This window comes from Polyergus mexicanus, unplaced genomic scaffold, assembly GCF_030449975.1.
Source record: "Polyergus mexicanus isolate NDT 795.1 unplaced genomic scaffold, iyPolMexi1.0 SCAF_7, whole genome shotgun sequence".
Lineage (NCBI taxonomy): Eukaryota > Metazoa > Arthropoda > Insecta > Hymenoptera > Formicidae > Polyergus > Polyergus mexicanus.
In genome coordinates, this window is record NW_027223327.1 from 780,482 (window position 1) to 798,706 (window position 18,225).

Below are 18,225 nucleotides of genomic sequence, written 5' to 3' on the forward strand. Positions count from 1 at the left end.
AAGCAGTGGTATCAACGCAGAGTACTCATATAAAAAAAGAAATATATATATAATAAATTATAGAAACTATATTATATTATATAAACAAATATGATTTTTAATTAGCAATTTTACAATTCTCAGAGATGTACACTTATGTAGATGTATTGTACTAAAATTGCCTTATTTTTCGCATCATTTAATGATGCGAGAAGAATCCTGCATCTTTATGAAGCATAATGGATTCACCGTAATGCATTTATGGACTTACTCAACTGTGCGAAAGATCTCAATAATGCATTTACGGATGTACTCTGTATCTTTGATCTATTATTTGCTCGCCGAAAATAATAATAATTCGGCGAATAAATAAACTGGTGAGTTCGCGCGATTCGAACTTGCGAGCTTACTTATTCGCGTCTTTGTGTGTTCATCGCTATAATCGTAAACGCGAATCGCGATTCTTCGCGTTTAATTATAACGATTATATTGTCAGTAGGATCGGTTAATTTACACGTACGAGATTTCACGCTTCGTGACATACAAATAGTTCTATTCAACGCTAGAAATATTTTATATCTCGATTCTCTTGACGTATGAAAGAGAATTTCCGATTCACATTAAAATACTCACAATCAGTATCAAGGCAAGATATTGACGAAGCACTGAAAGAAATGGATTTTTTGTTTTTATATCAGTATTATGAATGACGTGTTTTAAACCGTCTAAAAAAAAAAGAAGTTTTTTTTTTTTTTTTTTTTTTTTTTTTTTTTTTTTTTTTTTTAAGGGCGATACATTCTTTAAGGACATAACAATCCTTAAAGAGTGTAAGATATGTATCCGAGTCATAAATTTCCAATCACTTCTCCCCATTATAATATTTTAATGTATATATTTTTATTTCGAAAATATGACAACTTTGTAATTTTCTTGACTTTTTCAGAGATCTCGTAATTTAACAGATATTCTGAAACATACATATATTTATCAAATATATAAGATAAAAAAATGGTTTCATTTGAATTCGAATGTACTGAGTGTACATTAGAACGAATGGAACGACATGGGTTTTTTGTGGCATGATAAATATCAGTTTACCGCCGATATCTTGTCTTCCTGTAAACCAAAGCTACCTCCATCGTTTCTACCTCAATACACACAAGTCATTCCATATTTATTATACGCATATATTACAATAAGATTTCTTATAAAGCGCGAAAGAAGGATATTTATGGAACACGAAATAGTACATGATAATGCAGTACCTGTCCGCTATGTGATCGAATTTATCATAGAAAGCCAGTATAATATCAAATATCTCAGAAGAAAGCTGCCAATTGCTAATGTATCTTATAAGGCAACTTAGCGCTACCCTATACGCATATCACTTTGTAGTTATTGTTATTGACATATACGAAGTGTCTTTTTTTATCGATTACAAAAAAATGCACTATAAGTACAATAATACAACAATAGTAAGTAAGTTATGTGTTATTACTAGGCTTTAATCAATTCTATCCCTTATCACTCTTTTATTGGTGTGGTATAATATATAAATATATAAATATATATATATAAATATATATATATATATATATATATATATATATATATGCACTAATTAGATATTATATCTCTGCGCCAAGCAATGCGAAGTAAATAAGAAATATACAGAATGTCCTATTTTAGCAGTTTTTTTTTATTTTTATAGAAAATTGTGTTAATCCTAAAATGTTTTCTTTTGCCGATTTCTTTCGATATATACGATTTTTTTCACTGCGTCTACTTTTTGAAATATCCATTCATTTATAGACTAAAATGGGACAATTTGTGCATATAAGATGATTATATACGTTTAAGAGAAAATATATGCCTGAAAATATATGTATCGTTTATATATGATTGGATGCGATGCACATTGTTTTTAAAATCCAATTACTTTATCAAAGTATATTGTAAAGTATTAAGAGAATGTGTGTGTGTGTGTGTGTATGTGTTTGAGAGAGAGAGAGAGAGAGAACGTTTTTTTATATAATCTGTACGTCTCTTTTTTAATTCGCGTATGCGTTCTCCACCGTAAAAACGCATTTTTAACTTATGTTTTACTAGTGCATCTACATGTACACTTGTATATTCATCGATAAATTTTTCAACGTGCCTTTATCTGTTGGTTGATTTACGATGTCGAGCGCAACCGTTCACGCGACTTAAACGCGAATCGCGTTATTCAAGTATAAATGTAGGATCACAACGTTGATCTTTTTATATCATTTGTTAATAATTATTTGTCAATAAACTGCTATCGTACCTTGCACGTATGATATCATATTTTTTCTAAAAATACAAACAGATCGCGATCAATTTTCTGTATCCATTTTTCCGTATGATTGTAAATAGTCATAAGTAAATGATGTTGCCTTATAACGACTAGTGATGTATTATTTGTAAGACTGATTTTTACTACGCTGAAGACACGCACACATGCACAGACAAATAATACGCGCGCCTATATATGCGTGTATATACATATTTATGCATATATAAGTACATATATATATATATGTGTGTGTGTGTATGTGTGTGTGTATATATATAATATATATGTATTTTGTATGCATATATATGTTGACACTTTCTGCCACAAAATATATGTTATCAATAATATTGTGCAAGCTTGTTATGAAATAAACTATATAATCTTATATACCGTTGTTATCCATTGTCAGCTTGATCAATTCCGCTGATTAAGTTTACCTTAATTAGGGTATGCATAGTGTGCGTATTGAGTTTGGTAGCGTATCCTCGCAATACCGATCGTTTCGTATACATGTAATGCGTATGTGAATGTATGCGTGTGTTATGCGGTGCGTGCAACGGATGGATTACGAAAGTTTGAGCCCCTAGCTGCAATATATAATACTAATAAGATAATCCTTATATAGGATAATTTCATTACTTTATTCTTATAATTGATGGTAAAATAAAGTAAATATTATCTTTTTTTTTTTTTTTTGTAGAGAGATATACATAATGCATATATGTTTGCATATATTTTTGTATTTTTCTCTAATACTAATATTAAAGTTCGATGAAAGGAGAAAATAAAATTTTTATTAAGCACAAATGATGTTAATATATATCGCAATAAAATTATTTTTAGGATAATAGTAGTGTCTATAGGATTAAGTGAAATGAATATAAAATAAACGAGAACACATATACGATCGAAAAAATTTTACAAATAACTAAATATAACTAATAATTAATAATAACTTAATAATTTTACAAAAAGCTTAAACTAAACGAGAGAAAGGGAGAAAGTTTTGATCACTTCTTTCAAACGGATTCGATGAAATTTAAATGACGATGAGATTCACGTGGTAGGTGATAGTCGCGCAGGTCCGCGGAATCATCGGGTTTTCGATAGCGATTCTCGTGGTATACGATAATGAAATGGAGACGGCAGCAGAAGAGAAGGGAGAGAGAGAGAGAGAGAGACACTGTTACGTTCCGCTAATAAGCCTCATTCCTCGATACGCGCGCGGAGAGAATAATTATGGGCTTGCGCAGTTCGCGTCTTCGGACGATGGCGAGGCCAAGAGGAGGGAAAGAAGGGGTGGTTTGCGAGAGGCTGACTTCGAGGGGTGATAAAGTCCCGAGCCCAGCCGGCGAATACGGCCGCGCGGATACCAAATTTCCTCTCCGTTCGCTCGTAGTCGACGTCGATTCGCAGCTTCAGCGTTCTCGCGTTTCTCATCGCGCGTGATAAGAGAGATAAAGAGAATCGGGCGAGCTTCTCGCAAAGTGCATTGTCCGCGCGACAGCCAGGTCCGCACGCAACGTGCGTCACGCGTGCGTGCGTGCGTGCGTGCGTGCGTGCGCGCGGAGGGGAAGTGCGTGTCTTCTCCTCTCCGGAGAGGAGCATATCGGGGAGGGGAAAAAACAGTGATTTCGGTGGTGTGTTATACGTGTCGACGACACTCTCCCCATCGGTTCATGGCCTCGTTTCGTTTCTAGAGGGATGCATATATACATATATATATTGTAATATATATATATATATATATATACGTTGCCCACATCGCTTCGCGTGACATTCTCACCCCGGATATGCCGAGGCATGCGCCGTAAAAATCCCGGGATTGATGTATCACAGGACGCAGGTACGCAGCATCATGCAGCGGTTATGCACATCTCGCGCGCGTGCATTTGCATATGTTTCGCGCGCGCGATTTAGGAGTTGTCATTGCACGCGCCTGTCATATGGCCACCCGGTAGGCTTTGCCGCTTCGAGATCTAGATTATACCGACATTTCTTACTAAACAAATGGCATATTATTGATATTATTAGATTAATTCAAAGCATATAATTTCAAAGATTTTTTTAATTTTAACATTAATGCGTGATATACGAACATTTAAATATAATATATCCGATTGCAAAATGCCTCGCAATCTAGTGAGTCTAGCGAATGTTGAAAGATATATATTGAAACCTATATTTGTTGTAGTGCTCAAATAAATTTATAGGACAGTTATTACTTAAACTGTATATTTTTTTAGATTTGCATTTACTACCTGCTATGCATAGCAGCAGTGGACTTGACGTTTACCTCCGATTCGGAGATTACCACGACGAAAAATCGGGACTGCCCACCAGAATGCATTTGCCTCTCTCCAAAACAAGTAATAAAATTAAGAAAAATCTCTTGTAATTTTCATATATGCATAAATATCTTTTTTATCGCGCAAACTTTTTGTGAGAAAGAAAATATATATTATTATTGTTCCTTCTATAATATTTTCTTAACAACAATCATAATAACATTGATATTTTTAATATTATTTTAATATCTTTATATGTGAATAGGTACTCTGCAATACAGGCGGTCTCGAGGACATACCGACACACCAGCTGCCGGAGACCGTGGAGGAGCTATCGCTGACGAAGAACGACTTCCCGATAATAAAAGGCGACGCGTTCGCTGGTCTCCGGTCGCTACGTAAGCTTACTCTGGATGGTAACAATATTTCGACTATACGGCCGTTCGCGTTTCGCGGTTTAAATCGATTGCGCGAGCTGTCAATTCAGCATACCCCGTTACCCTGCATCGAGAAGTTTTCGTTCGCTACGCTACAGAATATCTCGTACCTACTGCTGGCCAATAACAAGATCCGCTACGTCGAGGGTTACTCATTCGCCGGCGCATCCAACGTAAATCTGATCCTGTTGAGCTACAACCCGCTGCTGACCATCCACAGCCACGCGTTTGCCGGCCTTACCAACGTTAACAATCTCATCTTCCCGTCCGGCATCCGCCTAATCGAAGAGAACGCCTTCGACGGCCTCCAACACGTCGGTCTGCTCAAGCTCAGCTACATGGATCTATCAGGACTGCAGGCCAATACCTTCTACGGTCTATCACACGTGCACTCGATTAACATTCAGGAGAGCGATCTGGGTGTCGTGCAGAGGGATGCGTTCGCCGGCCTCGCACACGTGGGTTACCTCAACATACTCAACAATAAAGTGGATTTGATCCAGCGTATGCATCTGCGCTATGAAAACTACATCGAGATGCTGCGCTTCCACGGTAATCACGTGCTAGAAGCACCACGTCACGCCAGGGACGTCGTCCTCGAGGTAAACACGATCAGTGCGATTGACAATCACTTCCCATGTGACTGCCAGGCGCACAACGTCCTGGAAAGCGATTTCGCCCGCGGCGACAGCGTTGGGTTTCAACGCCGGAACTATTGCATTTCGCCGTTCGAGTACAACGGCAAGCCCATGAACGTCGTCGACTTCGAGCTCGTCGCCCGGTGCCATGACAACGTGATTCAAGACAACCTGGGCTCGGGTGTCGTCGGGCTATCATCTCTATCAACGCTTACGTTGCTGATCGCCTTTTTGTTCTCGATGAATCTCTTGCGATGAGCATCGCTCTTCAGCCGATTCTTCTTCAACGATCGTCCCGAACACCTTACTCGTACATGCTCAGAGCAATAACAAAAAAAGGGCCAGATTTTTATGCGCGCGCTTATTGACTTTGTCAAAAAATTCTCCATGCCTTCATTCTCGTGCAACAAAAGAGTCTTCGTGTAGTCCGGTAAAATTGTCGAAGCAAAAAGGTATCTCGCACGAATTATGTTGAATGTATCATTATCGCTGTAGATTATTGTACCAATCTTCTATCGATATAATAGATTTTCGAAAGGGGCTGTACTATATATATATCACACTAGAATGCAAATGAGATAGCTTGCAATTCGGTGAGATTAATCTGTGAAAGACAAAGCTACGCGAATTTTAGTTCGAAAAAAATAATCGCGGAGACATGAATTCAGAACGGCGAAAAAAGAAAAGCAACAGTGAATAAAGCTAATTATCCTCTTGTAACATGTATTATTTATCGTTCTCGATAATATAGAAATGAATATGCATATCTAACAATAGTTCATTTACACGAAAAGCAACTGTCATGGATACATATATCCTTTTGCACATATGAAAGTGAACAAACGTGATCTAATATTGTATTGTTTAATTATTGAAAAAAATATTTCTTTACCCTCGTTATTTCGTATAATGTTTGAGAGAATTGAAAAGTGTAATTCTGTTATATTTATCTATTATATCCAAAGTAATGTGTGTGGGTTGTGTAGTGTTAAGTTATTATTATTTATGAATAGAATTTTATACTATTATACACTGTTATACATACTACGTTTAATTGTACATAATACGATGAGTTATTTAAACTGTTACAAGTCGCTATTTTATACAAAAGTGCAATTTTGATGCTAAACGCGATCTCTCATTTTATCGGCTGTATCGCGCGAATGCCATTTTTTATGAAATATATTAAAACTTAAAAAGTATTCGATTAGGCGTTCAATGTATAACGATAACACAGACCTATGTATACGTTAGCAATACGTTTCAGATCAATCGAAACGAGTAGTAATTGAATTCACTATCGTCAATCGTGGATACATAATTTATTATAAGATAATATGTCACACGCGAGCTTTAACTGGCCGGCCGGTATATACTGGACCAGCATTATCGCATAGTTGATTGAAGTTTATTTGAAACTTCGACTTTTGGATAGACACCGTAATAAACGACGCGTTATTCGAGATATAGAAGCGGAAAAAGGCGAAAGTAACGCTTTTAGATCCGCTAAAAAGAGAAAAAGGAAAGTCCTTCTCTAATATTACTCAATTTTTTTATAATTATCAGGTGCAATTATTTCATAATTTGTATACACATTAGTTACTGTATAATGTAGTTTTGCATTGTAAAGCATTTTTTACATAAAAATATAATATTAATGAGCTAGGTAATATTTTGGAAAGAGATAATCTTGTAGGCCTACTATAGATCTTACTTCCGGATCTAGGAATCCGAGCTATGCTCCCGTACGTTCACAACTACTATTTCAATTCTACTAATAGACTATGGAATTATTAAGATGATTCGAAAATGAAAGTATCTAGCGATTAAGTATATATATTTAATTGCGTTGACGTCTAAGATCTTTAGAAAATGCTCAAAATATTAAGATTCCTACAAAACAAAAAAAAAAAACAAAAACAAAAAGAAACCGCGGTTTAAAGGAAATTTGTCGACAGATTTATCTGCTTATTATTTATTTATGCGAAATCTGTTCCTTATCTATATAATTAGATATTAATTTTAAACTAATTTTAAAATAATTTTTCTACACAAAATAGATTTTAAAAAAGCAATGTCTCTAAAATTTTAATATAAGATGGAATATCTAAATTCTTACTTAACAATTAAATTTTCAAATTTTCAACCGATGTGTTTGTCAATTCTTTTAATTCGTGTATTATTTGTAGGAATACAATATATTTTAGAACCAAAAATGGATAAGAATGTATTATGCTCAACACTTTAGACTACTTTAGAATAACAATTTATCTTATGGGTTTTCTTTTGTAACGTCTGCGTATGCCTATAAAAATCGATCGTAATCTCGAAGCGAAAGATCTTCATTAATATGGAATTCTGCTAAAATTTCACTTACATTATCAATTTTATCGGCATTAATATAGAAAAGCTGCTCGCGAAAAAAACTGCTTTCGTCAAAGTCAAAATCATTAATTAGACAAAGCATTAACTTTTAAATAATCACGATATACGAAACATTTTCAAGTTACATTTGATACTGTGAATGGTTGTATGCACGATTTGTTTCAAAAAAAAGTTTACTGTGCCAACGTTATGTATTTACTTCGCGTAAATACTTGGATGTAGAAGAGAAAGATATATATAAATATTAAATAGGAAATCTCTCTTAAACGATATATCCTGTAGAATATTTTGTTCTTGTAATCAAGCTTATGAGAAAAGTATTGCTTCATAGATGAAAATACATTGACGTCCAAAGGCTATAAATATATACATATATACATATATCATGGACTGAATCAGAATTATGAAGTAATGCTATATGCTTATAATAAAAAAAATTATATAAAGCGTATTTCGCTGCCATTTATAATGGAAGATTTGCTTGGCCTTCGGTCAGCATAATAACCGAGGACCAACTTAGCTTATATTTTTTACCAATGTTTAAAATAGCATTTAATAGATACGATTATATTGTAATCTTTCATTGTAGTTAGCATGTCCTGTCATATAATAAATGTAATGAAATATTAACATATAGCCTTGTACGATTTCCATAAGTTCCAGAAACATTTTTTATTAATTTAGCTTTTAGCATTACTGAATTGCGTAGATATTGTAGAAGATTCAATAAAATAAGACTAATATTATATTAGTTAATAAAAATTGATAAAACTCAGCTGGAACATAAAAATATTTAAATAATTTAATATATATTTAATTTACTCACTTGACACAGTAAGAGTACATATTTCGTTCTATTATTATTTTAACCTAGCACATTTTTCAGATGTTTAATAAACTGCAACAGTTGGTGGATCTGGAATAGGATCGAACTCGCCAACACTTTCCATATATTGAGGGTCTTTACGCCATGGCTTCAACTCCCAGTGCATTCGTGATTCCATTGTTGTTAATGTAATACCAAGGTCTTCTAGAGTTGGCAATTCTTTTGATACTTGATCAGATATGGCTTCCTATAAAGACAGTGATATGTGTGTTAGATTATTAAATAATACCATTTAGTGTTTAAGTCATATATTAGCACATTTACACTTATAATGTTATAATAAGATGGAAACATACTCTTTCCAAAAGATCCCACTGTAAATATCCTAGGGGGTATGCGAGGCTTAGGAATTCATTCATAGTAATTTTAAGTTTAAAAAATGGAACATATTTTAAATCTATTCTCCGATAGCCATAATCTGCTGGATCGCGTATTCGTATTCGATGAAACCAGTCAAGTAACTCAGAAAATTTATAACGTTTCGGCCTGTGTGTAAAATATAATATTACAACATTTTGCAAAAGACAAATTAATATATTTATTTATTAATATGATTTAATATAAATTAATGATTTAATATGATATAATATTGTATGATAAATGCGCTATATTTACCCAACAAACTGATAAGTCTTGCCAGCAGTGTTTTTAGGATCTTTTGCAATAGCTTTAATACCTTCAGCAACATCATATACAGCCACTGGCTGTTTTTCTGTGGCTTCACCTTTTTTCCATATGGGTAAAGTTCTGCAAGATAAAATTATCAAATTTTAGCATAATTGTAGCTTATATTATGCTGGAAGATTTATATAAATTATATACCTCAAGTGATGTCTCATTATACCAGAATAGACACGCAAAAATCGATCTTCTTGACCCCATATATCTGATGGTCGAATAATTGTAGCCTCGGGAAATTCTTCTCGCACTGCACATTCACCTTCCAATTTTGTACGAAGAAATTGAGATCCATCTTCCAACACATACGACTAATGTAAAAGAAAAGATCAGCAAAAAAAATTAAACGTTAAATTCTATTCGCGTAGTGTAAAGATATCTATTTTACCTCTTTGTTATCCACGTTTAAAGCTGATACATGAATGAAATGTTCCACATTAGCTTCCTTGCACAGTCTAGCGAGCCTTCTGGCTCCTTCAATATGTACTTCATGATAGGTAAAGTTTTTAGTCTCCCAATTTCGCCCAATTAGATTAATAACAACATTGGAATATTTGATGCATTTTCTTATCGAATTCTCGTCACGCAGATGAAATGGATGAAATAAAACTTGCCCAAGATCTCCGCATAGTTTCAGAGGCAAACATCTGTACATGTCACATCTGTATGGCAATATTAGCTGCAAATCAATCGAAAAGCTAACTGAGCTATACTTTAATTGTGTGTCATTACAACGATACAAGTGTGATACTGTTTTTATATTTTATTATATTATTATATGTACCTGTGTGCCAATCTTGCCAAGACGATTGCACACATAGCGTCCAACAAATCCAGTTGAACCAAACACTGTGCATACTAGCCCATTGAAAGAACTACGACCACCTGTACCTCTCTGTAAGGAAGCGGTAGTGGGATGTTTTATGATTCGTGGTTCCGATGAATAATAATTCGTCTGCAATGCAACGATCGTAGTGCATGTTGTCCGCTTCTCTGAGATAAACACGACAAATATAAACTGTTAGTTATGTAATTGAAATAATGGGTTATATATATATAAATATGAACCAGACAAAATTGTTGATGATTTTTTTCATAAAGTGTGTTTATATAATTCAATCTCCAAGAAAAAGCTAAATTACATTACCACAAAAAACATTAAATAAATGACATTTACTTGCTGCTTGTAGAGTGTATCTCGGAATCAAGGCGGCCATCTTTGTCGGCCATTATCAGCTGTCCGCACAGCACACAGCACACTTCTACATAATATATATAGATGTGTGTGATATTTTACTATCTAAATCTAAACCCGTCGATAGCAATGGAAGGGATAACCGGATCAGCACATCAGCAGTACTGCTTATTTTTTTCCAACCAATAAGGGTTTATTAAAAAGAGACGGAAGTGATCTTATATTATCTGCCTCTCACTCTACTCGTGCAGTTACCCTTTCCACTGTCATCAGCAGTCCATTCAAAAAAACATATTACATATATATGTCGTATACCTTAATTGTATTCCAGGCTAAATGTAATAATGGCTATGGAGGCTGTATATAATTACATGAAGACTGAAAATAAGCCTCACAATTTGAATGATGTACTCACAAATTTAGATAATAAATATAGCAGAACTGTGGTTCAAAAAGCTGTTGATGAACTGGTGACAGATAAGAAACTGTTTGAAAAAGTAAATATAGTAATAATATAATGCATAAAAGGATATATAACATTAAAAAAAAATAATTTCCATTCTTATTTTATCTTTAGGTTTATGGCAAAAATAAAATTTATTGTGTTGTCCAAGATTCGATGTATGACATTGACGAGTCATTGAAGATTGACAAAGAAGCACAAAGTCGTGCCAAAGAGAATAAATATCAAGAAATTTTGAGAGAGACGAAAGAATACGAGGCTCTCTTGTCTTCTTTGAAGTCGAGTTTAACATTGGAAGATGCACAAAAAGAAAAGGTTACATTACAGCAAAATATAAAAGAGTTAACGCATAAACTAGATAAATTGATAGAAAATAGCAGTACAGTAGACTTACATGATCATTCAATATTAAAACGAAAGGCACAAGAGACTCTGGACGAACACACACGTACATATTTGAAAAGAAAAAAAATAGTCACCGAGATAATAGATTGCATTTTGGATAATTATCCTGGTAGCAAAGACAAATTGTATGATGAAATAGGCATAGATCCAACGACAATGAATTGAGAGTTATTAGTTTTTCCGATTAATATTTTGTCTTATTTATTTTTCTATATTTTATTACATTCTCTTACATAAAATGACATTTCTGTACACAACGAATGAAATAAATATTTTATGTTAAAATGATTAAAATTTTCACCTAAGTGCCAAGTTAAGTATTAAATGAACTTATTTGCACATTTAAAAAATAAATATGCTATTTATTTATGCCAAGAGATTATATATTAACATTTGTGCCATTATTTACAAAGAATTACTTTAGGTTGCTAAATAATGTATATTGTCAATATTATTTAAATGTTCAATTTGTAGAATAGATAAGTCAACTTTTATTTTGTGTGCATTACATTTTACTTTATATTCTTTTTTTTATTTTTATAGATATGCGTATTATATATAGGGCATTCCAAAACTATCACATTCTCTGTACTTATAGAAATAAAAATATCAAAAGTTAGTCAATGTTAATTAATTTAAAAAATTTTTCTCTTTATCTTTAAGAAAACATAGAAGAATCAAAATCCTTACATTTTTAAACAGATTCTCTAACTTTGAGATTTGCTTATCAATGTGTGACTGAAAGAGAATATGTAATAGTTTTCGGATCCTGATATTATATTCTGATATTTTTATGTGAATTATACGTGCATACATAATTTCCTTGACATATTTACAAGTATAGACTATTATGTACAAAGTTTCAATCAGAATAGAACACAATAACATTCTTAAGAATATATATCTTGAACATTAAATTTTTGTTCATATTTTTTTTATGTGGCATTGTATTAAAGCAGTAGCAGCAATGTAGAGTACGATAATATATCAGCATGTATAATGTCCTATAACACAGATTAGAATACTTATTTTATAAATTGTGTATCAAAACCTTACTTTTTTCTGATATGAAATTGCATTTGGATGTCAGATATGGGATAACATATTGCGATTATATGTAAGAGTGAAGATAAAATGAGAATGTTTCTTTTGATTATGAAGAAGAAATATAGTTATTTCAAATTTTAAAGTACATACTCGTGCTTTTTTCCTGATACAAAATTAATAAATTAAACATTTACCTTAACATGTACATTCATTTTTACAAAATATGCAGTCTCTTCTTTAATCTTTTCATCAATTTGGAAATCCATGGAACTTCCTTGATCTTTTGAACAATGAATTTTGGCATATACTTCTTCTTTGGTTCCTTAACCATTGTTCCTTCCAGTACACACTTGCCATTCAAACAGAACTAAAAAAAATGTTGAATACAATATTATATATAAATAAAGATATTAGTAAATAATAATTATAGTTAATAATAATTTTTTAATAATTAGCAGAGCATCATTATATATAACAGCACAACATTTTGTGTAATAGATTAAAAATAACAATTCTAGTTTTACCAAACCATCTCCGCATGGAGATCCTTCTGCTGCTGGAGCTGCTGCTCTACAAAAGCCTTCAAACCCAGGATATTCACATTCCAAGCGAGTGCAGACTGTAGCATCTTTCTATAAAAACAAAAATACGAGCTATAAATTCGCACAAATAATTCACTTATTAGGACATTTTGCGTTTACTAAACTCACATTGCACGCCGATGTTCCGAAAACTCTTTTGCATTGTTCGTCTAACGACATCAATTTCCCGGGTAAGGTACGCGGTATCTGTTTACCCAAGACATTAGGCTCGTTGCAAAGACATTTGGCTCTGTCCTCGCTGAAATAAATTTTTAAATTAATATCTGCATACTTCTTATGCATATTTATTTCAATAGTAAATGATTATAAATAGTATAAATCATTCGATATATTCATACTTGATAAAATTGTAGAATGCATTAATGCTGCACGAGGACCATTCGAAGCCATTCTCGTGTAACATAAGCCCACTAGTCATAATAAAACCGTCGAAAGCTGGACAATCTGCTGCCCCCTTAGGATTGCCGTCGTGACGCGCCCCTATTCTGCAATCCGAAAAAGATTTTAAATTAATAATTGAATGCCATATATATTTTCAAAAATGAAAAATATTTCTTTAATTTACGCGTATATTTTTTTGTACAATGCACATTTATAACCATTGAATAAGAGTAACAATTAGTCGATCCTTTTGGCAATTCAAATATTGTGAATTTAATGATTTGGAAGATTAAATTAATTCTTCTCTATATACTCAATCTTAAAATTTCTCAATGATTCCTCATCAATGTTACCTTTCACATTAATTAAAAAATGATCCATTATCGTGAGCAAAATTGAGCTATAAAAAATGAGAATATTGACTTACAAATGGCCGATTTCGTGAGCCGTGGAGATAATCCCATCATATCCGCCCTTATCCTCGACGATTCCTACGGCTTCCGACGATTGTTTCGTTGCATTTCTGTCGCATGCACCAGCTACATATGCATATCCTGCGAAAATACACAAAATCTATCATTATGTCATATTTTTTTACCTTTGTAAACAATTAAAATTAATGTGTTATGTATAAACACTTAGGAATAAAATATTCGATAACAATTCGCGCATTTGATATGATACATTAGTAGATCTACCTAAAGTTGACGTATCGCAATAGTCGTCGGTGATCATATTGCACATATCCAGTCTGAAATTATGGATCATGTATTACTTTTTTATGGTATATTGTACGATTTTGAGTGTAAAATTTAAAGAAACAAAGAGGTACTTACGTCGTTAAAGTAATCGCCATGTCATAGAAAACTGCTGGAAATCTGCTTTCGCGATAAAAATAATCTGCCATACCGCGTAGAGCGAGATCCGCATCTACGGACGAAGCTTCAAAACGACTTTTTTCCAGATATGGAATTGCGTGGTCATCCTAGAATAAAAAGATTATTACATTAAAATATAATTTTATTATATTAAAAAAAAAAAATATATATATATATATATATAGAAACGTTTTATATCTTATACTTTACTAAGAAAATATAATTTTTTCATTTTTGATGCACAATATATAATTAAAGGAAAAATCTATATAAAATTATATATATAAGAATGTAATAAAAATGCACCAAATTAAAACGTACCAAAGCTATAATTATCCCTGCGATATTGAATCGAATTCTAGGCGTGGTCAAGAGACGATATCTCAAGTCGACTCCGTTCCAAAATGAGAGCAGATATCTTAAAGCTTTCTCGATATTTTCACCAAGTAATCTACACAATAAAATGTAATTAATATATTTCTCTTATAATTCACAATGTATTGTCATTAGATATTTTTTTAACTTTACTTGTATTCTTTGTAATCGATTACTATTAAGACTTCCGGGTAAATGACTTCCGGAGCGTTACGTTTTGTTCTATGATTCTCCGAATCTGCAATTTCTGTAATATCGGGAATATTTTATCAGAATACATAGAAAGAAAGATGTAGTTTGACAATTTCGAAACAGAATGTATATATTCAAATTCTCATATAGATATCTAACAGCTTACTGAAATCATTGTATTGATGCGATTGAGGCATTTTATACACTACATGATGATGCGTATAAGCGAATTCGTCGTCACTCGTTACATTCTTCTTATGATACGGCTTGTAAAGATTATGTCGTCCGTAGACGATTTTGTTCAGAATTCGATGCGGAAGAGATTTTATGACGAGTGAATTGTTCAGCACTCCATCCTGCGATGAGGAATCAAACGTAAAAGAAGCTTTGACAATAATATTTAAAAAAATCCAAAATTACCAGATGCATTTGACCATCAGGAGTGGGCGTCAATACAACTGCGCTCGAGCTATATACGTCTTGAAGCGGTATCCCCATATATTTCATAGCCTGCAACAGAGATAATTAATCAGTGAATTTTTTTTTCCATATTTATCTCTCGGGTATAGAGATATAATATATGTTTTTACATTCTGCATGACAAATTCAACATACTGAAGGTACTTGTTTGTAGAGTAATCCTTCGGGTGACTCCGGATCGGACGTGACGGTCCATACGGGTGTATTCTCACTAGCCAGAATACCTTCCGTAGGACTCAAATACAATCTAACGCTTTCGTTGAATGCTTTTAGATGCACCTCGGATGCATCATCATCGTTGCCTTTTAATTTCTTTTTCAAACGATGTAACAAGGGCACTACTTCGTATTTGGGTACTAAACATTAGAAAATATTATAAATTAATAAAAAAATAATATACTATTATCACACATTACAGTAGTATATAATTATATGTGTGATTATATATATATTATAAAATTTTATCAATTATATATATATAAGTAATTTTAATATGACCAAAGAATTAAAAAAAAAGTGTGTCGCATGATGAAACATTATGGAAATAAAACGAAAAGATACTTTTTATTAAACAAAAATTTTATTACTCACCAAGATGAGGCGGGGTGTGAAAAATGGACATTATTTCGGCCGGCGTCATATATTCGTGAAGCTGAAAATATGTCCTTTAATTGCTAATATTTCATATATACTTTTTGTCTCTCTTTAAATCGCGTTCTCAATCGCGGCAATTTAATCTGACATTACTTTAAGCATTAAAATTACCTGCTTGCATTGTATGAACGGTACTCCGCTCAGACATAACAGAAATATTGCGAAAAACATTTTCTATTAATACGGATCGCGAGAAACGCGAAACGATTTTTAGAAATTTTCTTGTAAATTAATTCTCGGATAGAATAATATAAAATTGATAGTGCACTTCAAAATGATCTTGCAAACTTGCGATCTCTCTCGCGTGTAGCGAGCGCTACCTCGGATATCGACGAATATCCGCGGTTTACCCGACTTTTTGCGAGAGAGTCTGTAGCTCGAATACTTGAAAGGGACCTATTTCGCGTCCTAATATAAATTAATCGGCCAATGTTTGATTTGCTTGCGCATTATACGGCAAAACACTTGTACATATACACATTTACGAGAGCCGCGCGATAATCAAGAAAGAATTTTATACAAATTCATAATTCTCTTGTATGACAGATGACATGCATACAGGCGCAATAACACTTGCAGTTGTGAATTAAACCAAATCCTAATGTGAAGAATCGCATTGACGGATAGTTTATCTCATATTTTTCAATTACTTAAAACATCATATGTTTTGCAATAGAATAAAATTGTAGATTACTTGATAAAAAGTTTACAAGAAGATAAAGTAAAAAATAGGAAAAGATATTGTCAAATGATTTTATGTGAACGAGAATTAAGCGAGATAAATCGATCTCTCAAGATGTTTAAAGAATGAACAAGCAGAAAGAAAGTTAAATAGTTATTTGTAATCAAATAACGCCTTAATCGGTTTTAAGGCTATTAATATTCTTAATAACATTATTGATGTCGATAAATCGTGCACAATTTAAAAAAAAAAAAAAAATTAATTACGCGATAACCATCTAAAAAGATTCTTCGCGCGATATTCGGAATATCGATCCACGTGTGTTTGATATGCGCACTTGTCAAAGAATTCGGGAGATCATATAAATAATTATTATTTCTTTCGAAGGACATCGTTCGCAATCCACGCCTTTCCGAATTTTTCCGATCTTGTTATAGCGGTTTATGACGTTTGTGCGTCAGATGGTTGCCAAATAAATCGTTCATCATACAGTACGACATGTACGTCTTCGTATGTATGCAAACACATATGTATACATCTCGTAATTGCAAACTCGTGCCTGATATTGCATACGCGATTATGTTGACAAAAAATATCGTTTTAAAAATTTGATATTATGCTATATACGACGTTTGCTCTTGTCATCAATCATCGATCGTCGATAGTTACTTTACTGCAAATTTTAATGTCTGCAAAATCCGCCATCGACGTTTCTCACATATGTAATATCTAATGTAATTCTGCTTTCGTTTACGTCATTAGGCGTTTTGTTTTCTTCCAGAATGCTCTTTTATCTTTTCACTTGTAAATTCTCTTTCTTTCTTGTCTTATATTCTGTGTCTATACATATATCCATTTATATAAATATAAATTATGTTTGCAAAAAATCTAATGTATGAATATTTTTTTTAAAACTTGTGTTTATTTATTTTAAATAATAATTATATTACTATAATGTCATTAATTAAAATAATTAAATTATGATATATTGAGAAAACAATAAAATATTCATACTAATTATATTCTTTATACCTATTTTTGAAATATGATTCTTGGCATAAATAATAATTATATATTTTAATAATAAATATAATATTCCATTAAATTATTCAACTTTTTCTTTCAGATCTATTCTATTTAATAAAAATATATACAAATAATGATAAAAGAGTTTCTCTCTAAAATGTTCCAGAGAGCGCGATACAGATATTTATATATAAATGAGATAATTATATATAAATGTATAAGGTGTGAAGAAAAACA

The 18,225-nt window shown here is 32.6% G+C and overlaps 4 protein-coding genes across 5 annotated transcripts in view; 2 read left to right on the plus strand and 2 right to left on the minus strand.

The window, feature by feature from the left end:
- Positions 1 to 8,843, plus strand: part of LOC138934553 (chondroadherin) — a 12,070-nt gene extending 3,227 nt beyond the window's left edge. The window contains exons 1-3 of one of the 2 annotated variants that reach the window (XM_070298433.1): positions 3,621 to 4,142; positions 4,543 to 4,665; positions 4,850 to 8,841. In XM_070298433.1, coding sequence (XP_070154534.1) covers positions 4,125 to 4,142; positions 4,543 to 4,665; positions 4,850 to 5,917 — 1,209 coding nt within the window. In that variant the 5' untranslated portion in view covers positions 3,621 to 4,124 and the 3' untranslated portion in view covers positions 5,918 to 8,841. Of the gene's footprint in view, positions 1 to 3,620; positions 4,143 to 4,542; positions 4,666 to 4,849 lie in introns of those variants that run through there. The other variant, XM_070298434.1, reaches the window with a different exon arrangement.
- Positions 8,822 to 11,006, minus strand: Nd-39 (NADH:ubiquinone oxidoreductase subunit 39). Its single transcript, XM_070298431.1, has 7 exons — positions 10,786 to 11,006; positions 10,393 to 10,601; positions 9,997 to 10,287; positions 9,753 to 9,919; positions 9,546 to 9,677; positions 9,227 to 9,416; positions 8,822 to 9,117 (listed from the first exon to the last, which is right to left on the minus strand). Exons 1-7 carry the CDS (start codon positions 10,823 to 10,825, stop codon positions 8,935 to 8,937), a joined length of 1,212 nt encoding a protein of 403 aa, XP_070154532.1. The 5' UTR covers positions 10,826 to 11,006; the 3' UTR covers positions 8,822 to 8,934.
- On the plus strand, positions 10,889 to 12,022 carry LOC138934554 (homologous-pairing protein 2 homolog). The gene is made up of 2 exons (XM_070298435.1): positions 10,889 to 11,300; positions 11,381 to 12,022. Exons 1-2 carry the CDS (start codon positions 11,148 to 11,150, stop codon positions 11,834 to 11,836), a joined length of 609 nt encoding a protein of 202 aa, XP_070154536.1. The 5' UTR covers positions 10,889 to 11,147; the 3' UTR covers positions 11,837 to 12,022.
- A 577-nt stretch (positions 12,023 to 12,599) lies between these two features.
- LOC138934875 (A disintegrin and metalloproteinase with thrombospondin motifs like) lies at positions 12,600 to 16,451 on the minus strand. Its single transcript, XM_070299019.1, has 15 exons — positions 16,392 to 16,451; positions 16,218 to 16,278; positions 15,762 to 15,982; positions 15,567 to 15,656; positions 15,313 to 15,502; positions 15,108 to 15,201; positions 14,901 to 15,030; positions 14,538 to 14,686; positions 14,400 to 14,452; positions 14,129 to 14,255; positions 13,659 to 13,805; positions 13,429 to 13,558; positions 13,243 to 13,350; positions 12,913 to 13,085; positions 12,600 to 12,675 (listed from the first exon to the last, which is right to left on the minus strand). The coding sequence occupies exons 1-14, from the start codon at positions 16,449 to 16,451 to the stop codon at positions 12,933 to 12,935; spliced, it is 1,713 nt and encodes a 570-aa protein (XP_070155120.1). The 3' UTR covers positions 12,600 to 12,675; positions 12,913 to 12,932.
- Positions 16,452 to 18,225: the final 1,774 nt, after the last annotated feature.

Bases quoted from the DNA above. Each gene is read 5' to 3' on its own strand.
- LOC138934875 (XM_070299019.1), bottom strand. From the start codon at position 16,451: ATGTTTTTCGCAATATTTCTGTTATGTCTGAGCGGAGTACCGTTCATA. The intron at 13,351-13,428 runs GTGAGTTTAGTA...TTGTTTTTATAG, and splicing joins TCGGAACATCGGCGTGCAAT to AAAGATGCTACAGTCTGCAC. The intron at 13,086-13,242 runs GTAAAACTAGAA...CATTTTTTTTAG, and splicing joins CTCCATGCGGAGATGGTTTG to TTCTGTTTGAATGGCAAGTG.
- LOC138934554 (XM_070298435.1), top strand. From the start codon at position 11,148: ATGGCTATGGAGGCTGTATATAATTACATGAAGACTGAAAATAAGCCT. The intron at 11,301-11,380 runs GTAAATATAGTA...TTTTATCTTTAG, and splicing joins ATAAGAAACTGTTTGAAAAA to GTTTATGGCAAAAATAAAAT.
- Nd-39 (XM_070298431.1), bottom strand. From the start codon at position 10,825: ATGGCCGCCTTGATTCCGAGATACACTCTACAAGCAGCAA. The intron at 10,288-10,392 runs GTACATATAATA...ATTGATTTGCAG, and splicing joins TTGGCAAGATTGGCACACAG to CTAATATTGCCATACAGATG. The intron at 9,920-9,996 runs GTAAAATAGATA...CTTTTACATTAG, and splicing joins TAAACGTGGATAACAAAGAG to TCGTATGTGTTGGAAGATGG.